This window comes from Protopterus annectens, chromosome 13.part0 (assembly GCF_019279795.1).
Source record: "Protopterus annectens isolate FY-2018-M chromosome 13.part0, PAN1.0, whole genome shotgun sequence".
Lineage (NCBI taxonomy): Eukaryota > Metazoa > Chordata > Ceratodontiformes > Protopteridae > Protopterus > Protopterus annectens.
Genome location: NC_056747.1, coordinates 1156055076 through 1156075075, shown reverse-complemented (window position 1 = coordinate 1156075075; position 20000 = coordinate 1156055076). Strand labels below are relative to the sequence as shown.

The window sequence follows — 20000 nt, the reverse complement described above, 5'->3', positions numbered from 1 at the left end:
GAAATAGATTAAGTTCCAAGAAGGATCAGAAACAACAGGGATAGTAATGTTGGCAGCCATTTTGCTGTACCAAAAATCATGACTTTAGATTTTGTCATGTTGATAGTGAGTTTATTGTGTGCAAGCCAGTTCCAAATTAATGAAAATTCCTTTTGAAGTAAAGGGGATGGATGTATTGCAGATTTAGGAGCAGTAGTAAGGGCTCTGTCATCATCATACACAGTTATATTTAGGAATGTCAGGTGTCAAGGAAGTCTGTTTATGTATAATGAGGAGAACAAGTGGCCCACCACAGATCCTTGAGACACCCTACCTATAAAAGAACTAGAGGAGAAGTTGCCATTCTGACCATATATGTAAAAGGTTTTATCGCTTAAGTAATCCATAAATAATTCAGGCATATCAGAAGAGAAACCATAGTCAGTTTATTTTGTAGAAGGCTGTAGTGAACAGTTTCAAATGTTCTTTTGAGGTCCAGGAAAATGTTCCCAGTCAATACATTTCTCCCAATGTTAGAGTAAGCTTCAGGGGTAATGGTGAAGATACCCATTAGAGCACTGCCTTTAGGTTGGGAGCCATGTTGTCTGTTTATATGTAGATCATACTTCAGAATATATTGAAGTACTTGAACATTGGTAGTTATGCTAAACGGCAGATGTTTGCTGTGAGCCTGTAGTCATTAAGAGTCTTATGTTAAGAATCTTTAAGTAATAGGATGCTGAGTGCATGTTTGAAGGTAGGAGACTGAATGCCCAAAGAAAGGGATAAGCTGCAGGGAAGGACAAGTAGTTTGGAGAGTAGGGTAACCTTCAGACTTTGTATTTTGGTGTGTGTGTGTAATGAAACATGAGATTCCTATTGGCTATGCCCATGTATCAACCGTGATTAAGTTATAAACTAAAAGCATATTCTGCAATTATCATAACTTGTAACTACATCACCAAGCTCTGCTTCCAATCTGATGTCTCTTACTTTTAATTGTCTGTCCATGAGAATTGTGAGCCCCTACTAGGGGACACTACTAAGCCATCGTATATAATCACTTTGTTTTTATAATTGTTTGCTAACTTCTGTGTAACCTATGTAAGTTTGTCTATGTGGAGCTTTTCTCCCCGGGCCTCCGCTAAAAATGGACATGTATCCAGTCGGACTATCCTGGTAAACAAATATAAAATAAAATTATATTTAGATTTCCTTAAGAAGTTCCAGTATTATTTTCCTAGTGACTGCTTCAGATAAATAAAGTTGGATATTCAAGAATTTTATTAAGGATAAACATGGCATTATTATTATTATTATTATTATTATTATTATTATTATTATTATTATTATTAAAGATATTAAAGAGACTGGTGGTAGTCATACTCCAGGAACATATGTTAGAAGTAACGGCATCTAGCAGGCTGGGAGAACGCATACAGTACTCTGAGCTTGGAAAGATTTTATTTATACTGAATGATTTTATTGTATTCTTGGGGTTACCAAACACAACTATAGGATGAACTTTCTGACTATTTTCCTGGAAGTTGAACGGGTTTGATGCAGTATACAGGATGCCTAACAAATGAAATAGTATATATATTGAAAAAGCAAATCAACCAACCAGGCAAGCAAGCATTTTATCCTACCACCTTCTTCCTCTTCTGCAGTCACACTCTTGGTTTATTTTTATCCATCATATTTAAATATCATAAGTTGCATATATTATATGATGTGTGTCTGTATACTTCTTTCTTTGTATAGAAATCCAGTCTCTACTTGGCAAGGTCCAGCATGGAATGGGGACAATTCTAGTGTTCATTGGTCTAAATGGCACTAAAGAAGAGTTGAATATCGCCTCAACAAACTACTGGGTGTATGCCAGTAACAAAGTGGATGAAATGTAAGTAGATCAGACATGTAAATTATTGTTTTAGCAAGTGCGTGGTTTTAGTCTTGTGTTGCATTATTTGCTGGTGAGTGACAATATAATGGTGGCATTAGAAACATAAGCCGCCTGCTGAAACAGATAGCTTGTTCCAAGGGTTAACAGATATGCCACCCCCCATTCTGTAGAAACTACCCTGAGGTTACATTATTTTGCCAACATCTAAATATAGGACTCTGTATTTTCTGTCTGTGTTCTTCATATGTATTTATTTCATTTTTAATATTTATTAGACAGTATCCCCAGCAAATGCCTCCCATGCAAAGGCACATAGTGATGTGAAATAAGTTAGAGCATCAAGGTACAGCCATTAAAATAAATGGCATCATTCTAACCATTTAATTACAAAGGACATCTAAGTGGTCATTAAACTACCATACCTGCCAAGAGTGTGGTCATTATGCAGGTATTTACTTTTGAGTGGCATATGCTTGAGAGATCAAACCCAGTTGCCAAGGCTATACACAGTCTTTATTATTTTTCCTTATGGCAGGTCCGTTATTCCTTATTCAGAGTGTTACTATTCATTTAAATGCTTGTTTTAAGCAGTCTTGTACTATAATCTCGAGGGTAAAACAGCATCTAACTTGAATCTAAGATGGAATCAGTTCAAAGTAAAAGAATGAAGCACAGCAGAAGCAAAATAAATAAACTAACTGAACATGATTGTGAGGATTATGGCTTGGAAAATGTTTATCACTTTAGTTATCCAATACTAACAATAATTCTACCGGCAGCATTGCACAAAGCAATAACCCCCTTGGCACTGTAGAAGGAGAAACTAACACTACAATTAACAAAACAACCAGAATGTGAGGGGTGAGCTGTCTGAGAAGCTAACACTACAATTAAAAATAACCATAATGTGGGAGGGGAGCTCTCTGTGAATCTAACACTACAATTAACCATAAAAACCACAATGTGGGGAGCTCTCTGCAATGAGCAGAGTTTCACAGTCAAAGCAGCAAAGCTGATTCACCACAGCAGTTGTCTCAACAACAACAGATGAACCAAAGAATGGATGCACAAATATACCACATGTTCAGAAATTTCAGTACACCTAGCCAAAGTACATTTACCTGGACTCAGGGACTGATGTAAGAACTTTGGTGGAAGGCGCCGCACAACAAGTGAAGGAGAAAGGGCAGTGCCTGTTCAACAGATGAAAAGGAAGATGGTACAATCAGAGATACCTCTAGGCACGGTTTCCAATTCTTTCTTTGAACAAATATGTTGTATCAAATTCTGAAGTCAGTGTACTATGCTAAGGACAGCCCCTTCATTCTAGCTGAACATGCAGATTTAGTAAAGACTTTAAATAATTTAAGGGAATATGTGTACAAATTTACTTTAAAGTGATTGTTTAATTAATATCTTTTTGCCAAAGATGACTTTAGTAATTTCTTGCAGCCCAACACTTACAAGGTGCTATTGTGGTGTTGCAGTGAAACATATAAAAAATATTTAATTAAGCTACTAAATAACAGACATGCCTACATAAAAGTAACATGGTCAGAAACTGAAAGATCTTAGATTTATAGACTCATTTGTAGAGGAATGACTATTGAAAGGACTGATAGACCATAAACTGGCCGATTATTTTAGAATTTAGACTCACAAAATCAGCAAGATATTTGCATCACCTAAGATGTATAAAAATTTGAATGATTCACCTTTAAGGCCAATTGTTGCTATTTGTTGGCTCAAACAGAAGGCATGACCATCTGTGATGATGAAATGCTTAGGACTGTGGTTATACGGTTGCAGTTCACTTGGTCAGCACTCCTTTGAGTGATGCATGTGAACTGCTGTACATGTTAAGCAAAGGGTCGTTTGGATAAAAGCTGATGTGGGCTACTTCTGGTTGGCTAACAAAGGTAAACGGTAGGCCTGGGAGTTTGTGTGCAAGTGTGTTTGTTTTAGGTTTTGTGTAAGAGGTAGGTAAAGGTAAAGATTTAGTGTGTGTGTGTGTGTGTGTGTGTGTGTGTGTGTGTGTGTGTGTGTGTGTGTGTGTGTGTGTGTGTGTGTGTGTGTGTGTGTGAATGAGTGTGGTAAGTGTGTGTGTGTGGTGAGTGTCCAAGCTATCTTGTGTAGTGGTAGTGTTATGGAAAGGGCTTTGTAGGGGAAACTGCACATAAGGGTTAAAGATTGAGGCAGGGTTAAGATTAGCAAACATTACTAAGGTGGAGAAGGGGGAGGTAATAACCCTAACATGTAGCTTACCCTATCAAAGCCCTTTACATAACACTATCACTAATCAGACAAACTTTGAACTGAATGTGTGGTAGGGATATGATTAGTACATCGGAGAAGGAAATCTGTTTCCATTTTGAATGTACTGTATGTCATTGTCTAATGTTTTTGTGTTGATCATTTAATATTTTGTCCATTAATTATGCAGTCAGTTCTACAGGGGTTATCTTTCATGAAAGACTCAGTTTATTTTTTTGAAAAAGTGAAGGATATTACTGTTTTACACAATGAGTTATTGGTTACCATTTACATTGTCAGTATCTTCAGCGATACTTAATGCTTTAGGATTAGAAATAGCGTCTTAAGAATGAATTAGAGCTGTGGGCTTTTATGTTCTTAGACTCATAGGTCCTCACAAGGCTATTGATTTATGAGGATCTTTAGAAGCCTAGCCATTCACTTCCATGGAGTTTTTAGCCTTTACATTTTAAGTATGAATAACTAAGAGATGAGCAGAATGTTTGCTTGTTGCTCCCATCTATGAGAGACATGCGTGCTAAACCTGGGATGAATACCCATACATTTGTCCAGATTATATTTGAATAGTGTAAGAGATGGACTGTGCTTTATCTGGAGAGGAAGACTATGTCAAAGCAGTGTTATTCTCTGTGATCCATATCTGTTCCTCCAACATTATCTATTTATGTTGGAAAAGAGGTTTAGATATCTTGAGCAAGTGTTAATGCCTCCACTGGACTTGAGAATATGGAATAGGTCTAACAGGACAGGGTCTGCTGAGGCTCTGTATGTAAGGTAGAGATCGCCCTTCAGTAGTCTGTATGAAACTGAGAGGAGGGATAAGGCGCAGAGGTGGTCTGCATAGTTTTTATGATTTAGGCCCTGATTTTCTTAGAAAATGTTGTGAGCATTTGCATTGTTTCACATGTTTGAACAGGTACATACTAAAGGAGGCATTATACTCCATCATCAACTTGATGACTGTGGAATACAGTGGAATGAAAGGCGGATCTGGAATCCATGCCCTTAGTAATAAACAGTGCAATGAAAAAAGCACTTGCTTACAATAGTGGATAAATGGTGATTGAAAGACAGTTTGTTCTCTACGTAGATTCCCAGGTGCCTAATTACTGGGCACATTTTCAGGGATGTGTTATACATCTGATAGTTACAAGGGTCGTCTTGCTTGCTGAAGGTTACTATTATATATTTCTTGTTAGTCCCTGGTTTTGACACCAGCTATTGGTTTGGAAAAGGCCCTCTTGGAGGATCTTCATGTCCTCTGGGGAGTTTATGATAGCACCAAATTTGCAGTAATCTGCAGACTTGGTCAACCATCAACTGTTAACAGTAACTTTGACCTTAGAGAAGCAAATGCTAAACAGGAGTGGCCCAAGGACTGGGGTACACCACTAGTGACCTGTCTTTTGGAGGAGGTAAAGCAACCTGTCCTAATTTCCTGGATTCTGTTTGTGAGCCAGTTTTCTATCCAGTGAGTTACATAGGGATTAACATTTAGCTGGGATTGTTTGTTTAGGATACCTGAGTGTGGTATAGTGTTGAACACCTTTACATGGTCTAAATATACAGGGTGTACTGATTTGCCTTTATCTATTGCTGCAGGAACCTTCCTGAAAAAGTCAGCCATGCTAAGTAGGCAGGATCTGCCCTTAACAAATCTGAACTGGCTTGTATAAAGAGTTTGTAGGTCATCCTGTATTATTTAATAATTCCATAGGCCTACAGACTGATGGGTCTATAATTGTTTGGGTCTGTTCATGCCTCACCTTGTGCAAGGAGATGACAGTTACTGGCCTCCATTTGTTCGGTACAAAGCCTGTTTGGAGGCTGACACTGAACAGCCTCTGTAGAGAGTCTGATGGGCCCTGTTTCAGGCTGGCCATTAAGTAGCCGTGTTTATCTGGCCTTATAGAAGCAGTGTTTTTGGCCGTGTATAAGTACCTTAAGGACTTGTTCATGGGAGATTTTTTTTGGGGGGGGGATGTAGTTACACGTATGAGATCTGGGAATGTAGGAAAGGAGAGTGGGGTTAAGTTATCTCTGAATTCATCGACTAGTAGATTGGTTGTGCCTTCTGGGTCCAAGTATGTGATATCATTTACTATTAGGTCTTTGGATTTCTGAGCATTGTTTCTAAGGCTTCTAATGTAGTTCAGAAGGCTTTGTGGTTTTCCTTTGCCTGGGTGGCAGTTTTTACCCTGTATCTGGCTTTGGTTGATTTGATCAGGGTCCAGAGTTCTCTGTTAACTTTATCTAGGGCTTTTTTGCATGTTAAGAGTTATATTAATTCTTATATGTATTTTTTTTCTTTTATTATAGAGTCTATATATATATATATATATATATATATATATATATATATATATATATATATAGGGTTCCAACATAGGAATTTATTTTTGAGGTTGACTTATTTACTTCAGAGAGGGACAGCTGCATCTATGTAACTTGTCACATTTACATGAAGTTTGGCAGTAAAGGATTATGCATAAGCAGTGGGGACATCAGGTTGGAGGGGGGTTTTAATTTTAGCCAGGTCATCATTCAGTGTCAGTAACCTTGGCATAATCTCTGAATACCGAGGTATTGGGAGATGCTTCTGGCTTCAATTATAAGGCGAATATAGTCCGATTTGACCTGGAGGGAGTTACAACTGGTAGTGAGCAGAGCTTTCCCATATTGATAAAGACCAAATCCAGGATTTATTCTCTCCTGTTTGGGTTGTAATCTAACTGGGCATGTGAGTTTGTATTGATGAAGTCCAGAAATCAAAGGGCATACATGACAGAGGATGTGCACGTCTCCCAGTTAATGGAGGAGGTTGTTGAATTCCCCTAAGAGAAAAATGTTTGGCATAATGCATAGGGACTGTATACTAGTTGGGTAGGAATTATGGGCTGAAGTGAACATGGGGGGGTCCTATAGTTAGCCTTGTGAAAAGGATTCTTGTTAATGGTAAACTGGACAATGAGGAGTTCCAAAGTGTTATCTTGTCTAATTAGTTTGGAGGTGAATTTTCTTTTTTATAGGTGTGGAGACCCCAACATCTTTAGTGTTTTCTTCAAGCATTGTGGGTCTGAACATGTGGTAGGTGTTGAAACCTGGTACTAATGGACTGATTTCAGTATTCTTGAACCAGGTCTCCATAATGACGCATATATATCTGTTTTCCAAGGTAAGTGCTTTTGGAGAGTGGAGTTTTTGTTATTAAGGCTGCTAGCTTTGAGCAGCAGTATCTTTGTTATCCAAATTCTGTTTTATGTTGGATACTTTTGATGACTTACATTGCCTAAAAAGGCACTATGGGAGTAAACAAAGTTTGAGCCAATATATGAAAGCATTAGGAGGATAAAAGTAGGCTGTCCCTGGCAAAGAAGACAGGTCTTCCTGCTGTCTCTTCCCAGGCTGATATTGGGCCAACTTTGAATGACACCAGAAGTTAAGCCAGTTTTTGTAATCAATAATCTTTTCTTCATACTGGGGCAACATTCTCAGTGAGGGTAAAATGCTGCTCAAGGCTAGGTTCATACCTGTCTTAGACGTATATTACAACGGTGAGGGTAAAATGCTGCTCAAGGCTAGGTTCATACCTGTCTTAGACATATATTACAACGGTGAGGGTAAAATGCTGCTCAAGGCTAGGTTCATACCTGTCTTAGACATATATTACAATGGTGAGGGTAAAATGCTGCTCAAGGCTAGGTCCATACCTGTCTTAGACATATATTACAACGGTGAGGGTAAAATGCTGCTCAAGTCTAGGTTCATACCTGTCTTAGACATGTATTACAATGGTGAGGGTAAAATGCTGCTCAAGGCTAGGTTCATACCTGTCTTTGACATGTATTACAACGGTGAGGGTAAAATGCTGCTCAAGGCTAGGTTCATACCTGTCTTATACATGTATTACAATGGTGAGGGTAAAATGCTGCTCAAGGCTAGGTTCATACCTGTCTTAGACATATATTACAAGAGCTCCAGCATGTCTCTACACAGTCCATGGGGGTATGTCTCAAGTCATTTACATCCACAGGTACAATGACTGTATCATATGTGTAATTGTGGTGTAAGGACTTGAGTGCCTTCATGATATGGTGAGTCCTGGCACTTTTTAGACAATTGACTGTGACCTTGTCTCACAGCCTGATGAGTGATTCATCAGTGTGTCTCACAAGTGAGTTGCCTATGGCTAGGATATTGATTTGTGTTAAGGTTTGCCTTTTGGACTTTTGAATTGAAATACTATGACTGTTTCTACTTCATAGTGGATGTTGCTTGTGTTGTGTGTTTGTGAGGTTGCTGGGGGTACTTATTTCTTAGGTTATATTTAAGAGACCGTTGTGGTTTAGATAGGTTACTTTAAAGAGCCTCAGCGTATGTAGCCTATGTGTTTAGTCTCGTTTGTGTGATGGTTTTAGTGTTGTATGCTACTGACAAACTACTACGTGTTTACCAGAATTTGCATCCAACTTTAGTAAATAACTGCATCTTTCACACACTTTGACAACTACCTACTTCTTAAACCAATTGACAGAGACATGATGCAATTTCTTCATTGCCTCAAGGTGCCCATTTCAAACAAGTTGGCTACAGTGAAGGTTGTACAAATCCATCATTCCAGGAGCTTACTTGTGTTGGCTGAAGGGAGAGTAGTGTTATGAGGTTTGCAGTTGATAACTGGAAGTGCTTATTTGTCTGGTAGTGGAGATGGCGTCTGTCTCAAGACAGATGCATGCAGCGAGGAATCAATGAAGCCTCTCTGACCAGAAGCAAAAACAACAGCTTTAATACCGAGCTGTTTACTGAGAAGTAGCAGTAACCCACATGTCGCTGTGTTAGTCCATCTCCTCTTGTCAGACACCCTGGATAGAACCTACAGCAGCTGGACACAACATACAGAAAAGTTGAATAAAGACTGTGGAGATTTTCTGACCAAAACTGCCACCAGACCACTCAATGAAATCCGATACACTGCCCAGTCAAAGACGAATAGGAATCTATTCCCCTGTACTTCTGCTCTCACCAGGAGTAAAGCTGTAGCATTAATCATAAGCTAGCTCCTAATAAGCAGTTTTCAGGCTTTCAGTTTTTATTTTTTGTAATCACTAAGAAAACCAGGAAATAATGCTCATTCTCTTTCACCAGGAGCAAAACAGAAGCACTATTTTGAAGCTGAATCTTGAGAAGCAGTCCTAGGCTCTCCTGTGATTGGTAGTCTAGTCCCTGTTGCTACACATTATAAAAGTAAGATGGAAAAGCAGATTAATACTTTAAATATTGCAGTGTGCACTGATTATATGAAACAAAGGCTAATTCAAGCTGTAAGAGGGGACTAATACGGGCAGATTGCTTATAGTAATTTTAGATGCAACTCTCTACTATATATATATATATATATATATATATATATATATATATATATATATATATATATATATATATTTTTTTTTTTTTTTTTTTTTTTTTTTTTCAGTTTGATTCTTGTTTTTATAAACAAAAAATATAGGGGTAGCAATGGGTGCAGGGATGGCCCCCAACTATGGCAACATTTTCATAATGGCTTGTGAGGTAGAAGTGTTTTTCAAAAAAAAAAATTAAATTGCCAAGCATATAGTTGCTTTTAAATAGCTAGACATAAAAAGACACCCTGAGGTCATTATTTATTTATTTTATTTTACATTTGTTTACCAGGAAAGTCCAACTGGACACTGGTCCTTTTTCAGCATTGGCCCTGGGAGAAAAGCTCCAGTACAAAATAAAATGTAAAAACTTTAACATTGTAGAAGTTGACAAAATTTTACAAGGACAATACATAAGTTAACAAAAGTAAAACACAGAGATGAGAAATACAGTTTATCAATGTTATCAACAACATAACATGTAGATCAACAATAAATTAGGATTTAGTGAGTTGCATTGTACGTGAGCTGGGAAGAGAATTATGATAGCACCCTATGATCAGTATGTGGTAGTCTATACAGAGGTTAGTATTAGCCAGGTAAATTACAGGAGCATAGCCAGGCATGGTTCAAGTGTGATGTTAGTAGCTTTTTAAATTATGCTGTGGAGGAGCTGGTTATAATGGGGAATGGTGGTTTATTCCAAATTTTAGGGATAATGTTTGAGAAGAGAGATTCACCAGCTGCATTATTGGCTTTAGTGGTATCCAGGAGATGTTTATTGCTGGAATAGAGGACTCTGGAAGTAGAGTATGGCTGTAGGAGATTTTGGAGTGTGGGGGTGGCATCAGGTTGATGGAGGGTTTTGTGAGCAAAGGTTCATTGTTTATAGTGCAAAAGCTTGTGGAGTTCCAGCCAATGTAGTTGTTTTAGAGATGTGCAGTAATGAGACCTGTGAGTGGCATCAGTGGCAAATTTGGTGATTTTATTGTAACAGGATTTAAACTTGATTAGATCAGTTTTTCAAAGGTTGGTCAGGATTGGGGAGGCATATAGGAGCAATGACAGGAGGTGAATGCGGACAATAGTAGATTTTGTGATTCTGGTGAGGAATTGTTTGTTCCTATAAAGTAGTCCTGGCTTCTTATGAACCGTTTTAATGGTTTAAGCATTGCAGATATCAAATCTCAGGTTATCAATTTCAACGTCTAGTAGTTTGGTGTGGATTATTGAGGTGATAAGAGTTTTGCTCCTGGATTCTATAGTAAAGGAAGCAAAAGATGAGAGCGATCTTGTAGGGTGGAAGACCAGGAGTTTTGTTTTATTGGGGTTGGGATTCAGTTGGTAGTTGGTGAGCCATGCTTCTACAGCTAGGAAAGATTCCTAGGTAATGGTGTTCAGGTGCTGTAATGAGAGGGATGCACATGTTAGTGTAGAGTCATCTGCATATTTTATAACAGATGCATGAAGAGTGGAGCTGTGGAGATGGTTGATGAATAAGGAGGGTAAAGGTCCTAGGATAGAGCCTTGAGGGACCCCTAGGGACACAGGGAGAGAGATGGTTGATGAATAAGGAGAAGAGTAAAGGTCCTAGGATGGAGTCTTGAGGGACCCCTAGGGACACAGGGATAGAGATGGTTGATGAATAAGGAGAAGAGTAAAGGTCCTAGGATGGAGCCTTGAGGGACTCCTAGGGACACGGGGAGAGAGATGGTTGATGAATAAGGGGAAGAGTAAAGGTCCTAGGGTGGAGCCTTGAAGGACCCCTGGGGACACAGGGAGAAGAAAAGAGAGGTGGTTTTGCCACAGTACAGCCTGCTGATGTCCAGACAGATAGCTTTGGAACCAAGTGATAGAAGACCTACAAAAGTTGAAAGAGGAGAGCAAGTTGAGTAGTTTATTGTGATTTATCATATCAAAGGCCTTGGATACATCCAAAAATATGGCAGATGAATAAAGACCATGGTTTCTGAAGTGGTTAACTGTATTTGTGAAGGCCATTAGGGCTGTGGTGGTACTGTGGTAAGGATGAAAACCATGCTGTGTGTTTGATAAGAGATTATGTGTAAGAAGGTAATCCATGAGTTGAGTATGGATGAGTGTCTCTAGGATTTTGGATAAGGGTGACAGGATGGTGATCTGTTTATGAGTATGGCTACAGGGTATGTAATGGCATCTGCTGCAATTTTGAGAAAGTCGGCTGGGAGGTAGTCTGCAGCTAGTGTGACTGGTTTGAGTGTATGGAGTAGTTTTTTTATGGCATTTACAGACACTGGTTGTAACTTGAACTAGTTTGGACACCTTTGTAAGGTGCTGCTGAGCTTGGGGGCAGAAGTGGCAGGATGACTGGGAATGTTAAGAGAATTTGCAAGGGACTGGATAGTGTCAGTAAAGTATTTATTAAATTGGGTTGCTATGCTGTCAGAGAAGGTGACTGAGGCAGGGGTGGGGGTGGTTGACTTACCTGGTGAAAGTATATTATTGACTGTGGCCCAGTTTCTGTGGATCAGTGTGATGTTTTTCTTGAAACGTTATGATAGTGGTTGATTTTATCTAGTTTTACTATTTTCTTTGTTTTGTTCCTAGATTCCAGAAATGTTTGTTTTGTGGTGTGTTTTTTATGTTTGTGAAATTGTTCCTAGGCCTTATCTCTTGCTTTGAGTATGGATCTCCATTCTTGGCTTAGCTGGGGTGCAAAATTGTTTTTTACTCTAATAGTTGTGGAGGGTGCCTGGCAGTTTAATATGTCTAAGGAGGAGTTACTCAAGGAGTTGACAGCCTCATCAAGGGATAGCTCTCTGAGTGTTTCCCAGTTACAGCTCTTCACAGCAGAGATGGTTATCTGGCTTAGATACTCATTAGGTGAGTAATTACCTATGAACTTATGAACCTAAATGGAGCAACAGATATTTTAGAACTCAGCTTTAATTTTTCCAACAAGCTGATTAACTTCTTAGACCTTGAGTTATACAAAAGAAAATGGGCAGCTAAGAACAAATAGTATCTACACAGTGCAGAACAATACATACTTGAGGTATGATAGCATGCATGCAGTACATTTTAAGCATCATATTATCAAGAGACAGTTTGTCAGAATTAACAGACTCTGTGAAACTGACACTGAAAATGGCACAGTTGTACTAAAGAATTTCATATTTTGGCCAACAAATTTAGTTCAACTAGTGATTTTGTATAGAAGAAACTGAATGAAGTTATGATGAGAAGAAAAACGGGTCTATATTGAATGCACAAACATTCAAAATTTCGAGTGTCATATGGCCGACACCATATGATTGGATTTTTGAATGTTTGAACATTGTAACGGAGATCTCTGTACAGCGGGGAATGGGAAGATTTCCTTTTTCTGCACTGTAGTGCAATCTCCACAGCTTTTAGAAAGACAATTCACCTCGAGACTAATTAGACAAGAGCACTTTGGAACTCCTCATTGTACAGCTTACCATTAACAAGAATCCTTATCACATGACTAACTATAGGACCCCCCTCTGTGTTTGCCTCAGCCCACCTCATTGTACAGCTTACCATTAATAAGAATCCTTATCACATGGCTAACTATAGGACCTCCTCTGTGTTCACCTCAGCCCACCTCATTGTACAGCTTACAATTAACAAGAATCCTTATCACATGGTTAACTATAGGACCCCCTCTCTGTTCACCTCAGCCCATAACTCCTACCCAACTAGTATGCAGTCCCTATGCATTATGCCAAACACTTTTCTCTTAGGGGACTTCAGTGACCCCCTCCATTAACTGGGAGACGTATACATCCTCTGACATGTATGCCCTTTGATTTCTGGACTTCAGCAACACAAACTGTCATGCCCAGTTAGCCCACACCCCAAACAGGAAAGATTAAATCCTGGATTTGTTATATTTAAAGAGTGGGAGGTGAAGGGGGGGCTTGCCCCCTGCTTAAAGGGTTCAGGTAGGTGTTTTGTGTAGTTTATTTTTTTTATTAGATATTCAAACTTTTGAAAGATCGATCATATGATGTCGACCATATGACAGTCAAACTTTCAAAAGTTCATTTATCTAATATAGACCCAAGAAAAACAGTATACAAGCCTTGCAGATTTTCTAATATAATTACAGCAAGTCAAAATATGACAAAGGTTTGCATGCAGGTAGGTTTTTTTTTGATTACTGTTTAATTAAGCCAGCTGTTTAAGCTTCCCCAACACGCATATTACACACCCCACACATGGACCTCCTTATGCTGAGGCACTTAAACGCAATCTTCACAAACACTAAAGACCTCCCAAACATTCCATCTGCAAAAATTGTCTTCAGCAAACCTGAACGCACTCAACAGAAGCAACAACTAACACTGCACATACAGTAACACCAGACAGAGCCTCAACTACCACGCCCATAAGGTAAGCCAATACATTACTCAGGACTGTTGTCATGGGGGGGATCCATTGTACGACATACTGATGTCCCAGTGATCGGGCTGAGCAAGGAGGAAATAACCAGGATCCTGCAAATTACACATACACTCAAGTCATTCCCCCATATGTACCAGTATGATTCAGTCATAGTCCATGTAGCTGTTAATGACCTGAGATGTACCTCCCTAGACTGTATGAAGAGAGACATTATGGAACTCTGACTACATATCAAAGGCTGTTATATGTCTGTCATTGAGGAACATTCTTCCTTCACCAAGGATGATACACAATACAAACAGAAGATGATTGCCTTTAATAATTGGATTAATTCCTGGTGTCATTCTAGAGGGGGTGCAGTATTTGTCAGCGTGGGAGGACATGGTTAACAAACCACTTTGCTTTGCCAAGGGTGGTCTGCACCTGTCCACTTTCAGCTTTTGAATATTGACTAAAACACTGTTCTCTTCCATAGATTCTTTTTTAAGCAATGCCAAATTGACAAAGCTTTCAATATAGTAAAATTTACCCAAGGAAATCTAAAGGTGTTACTTCTCAATGCTAGGAGTCTGAAGAAGAAGCTGCACCCCCTCCAAGCTCTCCTTACCTTGGAGAATGCAGACATCTGTGCAGTTACTGAAAATTGGTTTAAAGCCACAGAGAGTATCCTGGCAGTGCAAGGCTTTAGTTCCTTCCACATATTTAGACCAGTGACTGTAAAGATGGACTGATATCTCATTCTACATCAGTAATGAGCATAATTCAAGGTTGGCTAAACAGGATTACATGCTGAGGTTCCTCCATGTCCAGATTACCATGGGCAGAGTCCCATACCATATTTTTACAAGCTACAAGTCATCCTGTATGTCCCATGAAGTCCATTGCCCATGCTTAGACCTGTTGGAGTCACTCACCATACCATACAAGTGAGCACTTTAATTATCCCTGTATAAACTGGAATTCCTGTATGACCCCCACGTTTGCAACCTCAGAGATTCATAGACTTTATGAAAGCAATCACCTTGGAATAGATAGCACATGTTCCCAGAAGAAGTGCACACATATTGGACCTGGTACTCACAAAAGGGAGAGAACACTGCCCCCCCCCCCTCCCCAAGTGTTGTGTCATCTCTGGGAAGGTCAGAGCACAAACCAGTCTCCTTAAAAATAAAAATCAGTTCTGTAACCCCAATAAACTCTCTCACAGCAGATAACTACTCCAAGGCAAATTACTTTTAAGGGATGATCTGTTACATTTCAAGCCCCTCCAAACCCAGATAACACAGCAACCTACGTGGAATTATTCACAGATGCTCTGTACAGCCGTGTCAGTGACTGCATAGAAGTGGCTGTGCCTACCAGAACCCAAAACTAACTTTAGAAACAAACCACCCTAGTGAAATCCAAAATTAAACAGATTGTACAACAAAAGAAAAAAGTCATAGCTGAAATTATGAAGTGTAGCACCAAAAATGATTAAAACTCTCATTGAACTGAATAAACAACTAAGCAGACTAATTCAATTCAGTAAAATAAGTTTAGAGGTGAAGATGGCATCCCAGGCCAAGGACAACCATAAGGCCTTCAGCTTTGTCAGAAACCTGAAAAAGCAGTGCATAATAGTATGCCAACCTGCTGGCAAATGGAGCCATGTTCACGGAACCGGAAGATACAGCAAATCTTCTGGCTGACAGAGTCATCTCTAGGTTTAACCCCCTGTCATCGTCAGCTGCCCCGCCTCTCCTGAAATAGTATATACATAACTGCTCCAGCTCTCAGCAGGGAACAGCTCTTAAAAGTGCTTTCTAAAGCCAAGAACACAGCTTTGATGGGGTCCAATAGTATCACAGGATGTGTCTTAAATACCCTGAAGTATTATCTGTCAGGGCCACTGGAGTCAATATTCAACCATAGACTCCAAACAGGCTTCATGTCACTCGAATGGAGGACCACAATGGCCATCCCTGTGCACAAGGGTGGGCCATCAGTGGATCCAGGGAACTACAGACCCATTACTCTGACAATTCTTTCCTTGGCTTTGCATATTAGAATAATCATGGAAATGATTAACAATGACATAGGAAACCCTCAGATACTAGACCCAACCCAGTTTGGCTTTATCAAATGCAGGGCATGCCTACTGAATTTGGTGGACTTCTTTGAGCAGGTCACCAAGGCAATGGATGAGGACAAAAATGATGCAAATTATCTATCTTGCCCTCATTAAGGCACTTGAAACAATATCCCACTTGGGCATTATAAACTCATGGAATTAGGCGTAAACACCTATGTGACTTGATGGATAGCCATTTGGCTCATAGATAGGACCCAGGTGGTTACTATTAAAAAGACTACCTCCACCGAGAAGCTGATCACCAGTGGAGTGCCTATGGGCTCTGTGCTGGATCAGCTCCTCTTTGGCATCTATGTCTCAGAAGTCAAGGCCAGTGTCAAGGGCCACTAACTTACTATGTTTGCATATGATTGCAAGCTGAAAGCAGTCATAGAAACATCCCAAGATACTAACATTTTATAAGAATGTCTAACAGGCAAATGACCAGTGCCAAAGCCATGGCTTAAAACTCAGTGGCAAGAAATGCATAAAAGTACCTTTAAGAAAGTTGGCCACCCCAGTAAATTACCTCATCAGTAAAATAACCTGTTAAAGTAGAAACAGTAGTCAGAGATTTAGAGACACATGCAGATAGTAACCTGGCACAACATGTGTCTAAGATGGTAAGAAAATCATTCTGTGTCACTCAGCTTTTGAGTAAGTGGATGGCATCTACGTTCAGAGAAGTCGTCATGACCCACTGTACTCATTCCTTATTCGACCCATAACGGAGTCTAATGCTTCCTTCAGTATGTACTTGACCAGGCATATAGAACAACTGAAACATCCACAGAGGTTCCTTACAAAAGGAATACAGGATGTAAACAAATTCCCTGTGCAGATCTCCTCAAGGTCATATCTTTATTCTACACACAGCTGAGAGGCATTTTATGACTGGGATACAAGGCATCCTTGGATCCTACCCTGCCGGACCTTTTGCATATCCACAGAATGAACAGCATCAGAACTAGTAGATCCAAGGATTTAAACTTTGCTTGTGATTTAAATAGAACGTGGAGGGACAGGTATGTATTTCAGAGAATTCGCACTCTCTGGAATATTTCCCATCCATGTGAAACAGAGCCCATCCCCAACTATATTCAAGTGTAACCTGGACCAGTAGCTGGGAAATCAGAAATTCACCCTGAACTGACATCTGTGTCTCTGATGGACAGAGGTAGCAGTTAAATCAAGCCATGACTAACATATACCCTTAAAACAATGTCTAAAGCATAATAGCCCATGGGACGTATTTGTGCTGCATGCTTAGGTTTATAGAGCCCCCAGTATTGGTTAGTCTAGTATATACCCATGAAGCCTGGAGCTGGAATGTTCCTGTGTTTTGTTCAGTTCTCAATGAGATTTGATGCAGACAACCAGTTAGATTGGAAGGAGTCCTACTGAAGCTGAAACTGGAGGCCAGTAATATCTAGAGATCAGCGATAAAAAAAAATGTTAAGATTTATTTAAAAAAGGAAACTGAAGTGCTAATTGTTTGGTTGCCATATGGTAAGGTCATTGACTTTTATTGCCTTAAATGTTGTTGTGTCTTTTGGCTTGGTTAGGGGTCGCCACAGCAGAACTCTGGTCCGCTAATGATTGGCAGGAGATTTTTGCGTGCCGAGTTGCCAGCCCTGACACACAACCTTCAACGAAGGTACTCCCATGCACGCACGTCTCCACATGGAGGACGCTCTAGCTGAGAATCGAAAAGGACAATGTCTTACTGTGAGGCGGCAATGCTACCGCAGCACCACTACTGCAGTATAGTCTAATGAAGCATTTGAGACGAAAGTGCTTACTGTGGTTAATAAAGTATGATCTTTTTTCAGCACTTTTTTGTAAAAAACTTTTGCAATATTATTTGCCATTTTTATCTAGTGCAATACAATATTTGTCAGCAAATCTGTGTGTTTTAGCTAGGGAGTGACTTTTTTCTTGATTTAATGCTATAGGCAGTTGGTGGAAAGAGATCTTACACATACAAGACACCCACACAAATACAAACCAAGCCAAAGATGTGTTTACAACAACTCTCAAGGGCTTGTTTTATGAGGATTTAAGGAGAAACCTGTTAAGTACACACTGGGAAAGAGATTGGTATAGCATGACAACAGAGATCTACGTTTTGGTGGTTCCATGTAGACGTTTGCTTAGAATTCTTACATAAATGGACTTACTGCATGTGGATGGCATCTTCTTGTTGTAGACAAGTACTTATTTTGGAAATCTTATTTACTTTGTTAAGCAGTGCTTATTTTACAAAGAACAACAATCTTTCCACCTGGATCAGTACGTTTTCCACATGGTAAAGCATATTCTCAGTATATTCTAGTATATTGTGCATGTTGAACAAAGATGAGTTTGGTGCATAAGAGGGAGGACAGGTATTTTTTAGCAACTTAAGAAGTACACATTTCAGATAATAAGTAATACATTCAGGTTTGTTAGTGATAATCTGTCCCTTTTTTTCAGAACTGATGAGTACTACTCCTCAAGCAGGGCGGAGGCATCAGACAATATTCCGATGATGTTTATTACATTTCCTTCTGCAAAAGATCCGTGTTCTGAAGAGAAATCTCCAGGTAATGTGTAATGATTTCAAATTAATCCAACAGCGGTAGATTTCATCTTGTTTCCATAGATTCATATGCTTAAGGCTGACATATACATGGGTTCCCAGGTATATTCTAGGCTAACGATCACCAGGGCCTTAATAAGCCTAGCTGTGTAATTCAACCCAATTGTGTCCTTGTGTATCATGGGCATTTATTAGGAGGGAGTTATGTTAGTTTGGAAGTTTCTAGACATTATGTGGGGGATATGTTAGTTTGGGCATTACTGTCTGCCTCTGTCTTTCAGAAACATGGGGGCCAGATTTGGGATGAATTTCTGATTTTCCATCCATTGTTCAAGGTTATGCTTAAATGAAGTTAGGGATGGACTCTGCTTTACATGGGTAGGGAGCCTGTTCCACAGCGTGGGGATCCTTATCTGTCTCACCAACATCTTATTTATGTCACAAGCAACATTTAAATCACTGGATATAGTGGTTCTGATGTTGTTCATTTTGCAGATGTGCAAAAGCTCCATCAGAGCTAGATCCAAAGAAGTCTTGTATGTCAGGCGTACCCGCCTCTCAGTATCCGCAAGCTGTCAGAAACGTAGTATAGAGATATGGCTTAAGGTGATCCGTGTAGGACAATGCATTTGTACCTTGGATTCTTCTGGTAAGGAATGTTTAGGGGCATTCCAGCTGTTGCATATGCCTGGTCAGCTATATCCCAAAGATGGCATTATACTCAATGATGAGTCTAATAAGGGCCGAATAAAGTGGCATCCATTAAACTGGGTTTGTGAGCATCTCAGCTGATGCAGCACAGCTTACGGTTCTGGAAGTGTTACTGTAAAGATGAGATTGTCAGTAAGGTATGTTCTAGTGCTTAACTTTCTCTGAGATTTTTATGAACCATCTGTGTCAGAAAATAGTGATACTTCTTGGGTGGGAGCAGTCATGGTACCAATTATCTTGACAGCGATTACAAGCTACTGTACTTCAAGAATTGTATAAAATAGCGATAGCGCCATGAAAGTGTGCAGACAGTGCTGAAGAAGTTCTTGTTTGTGTGTACAGTTGACTACGTTCATGGTTCCTATATAAAAAAAAAAAAAATATATATATATATATATATATATATATATATATATATATATATATATTTGTACATAGTGCATATATGTGTATATATACATACACATGCACATATACATATCTGTATCTCTAGATATAGATTTTATGTATATATGTATATGGATCCATATCGAATTTCAGTATTTCGAACTTACAAAGTCGCATACTCATATTTCCGAAACTGGCAGAAGAGCTAAATTCAAAATCCTAAAGCATGGATATTTGGAA

At 39.3% G+C, this 20000-nt stretch overlaps 1 protein-coding gene across 1 annotated transcript in view; it reads left to right on the top strand.

Annotated features, from left to right (window-relative positions):
* The window catches only part of RETSAT (retinol saturase), a 549255-nt gene that overhangs the window by 419176 nt on the left and 110079 nt on the right, over positions 1-20000 (top strand). Inside the window, exons 8-9 of the mRNA XM_044055153.1 lie at positions 1744-1882; positions 18557-18666. Of these exons, the coding sequence (XP_043911088.1) occupies positions 1744-1882; positions 18557-18666 (249 nt within the window). The remainder of the gene's footprint in view (positions 1-1743; positions 1883-18556; positions 18667-20000) is intronic.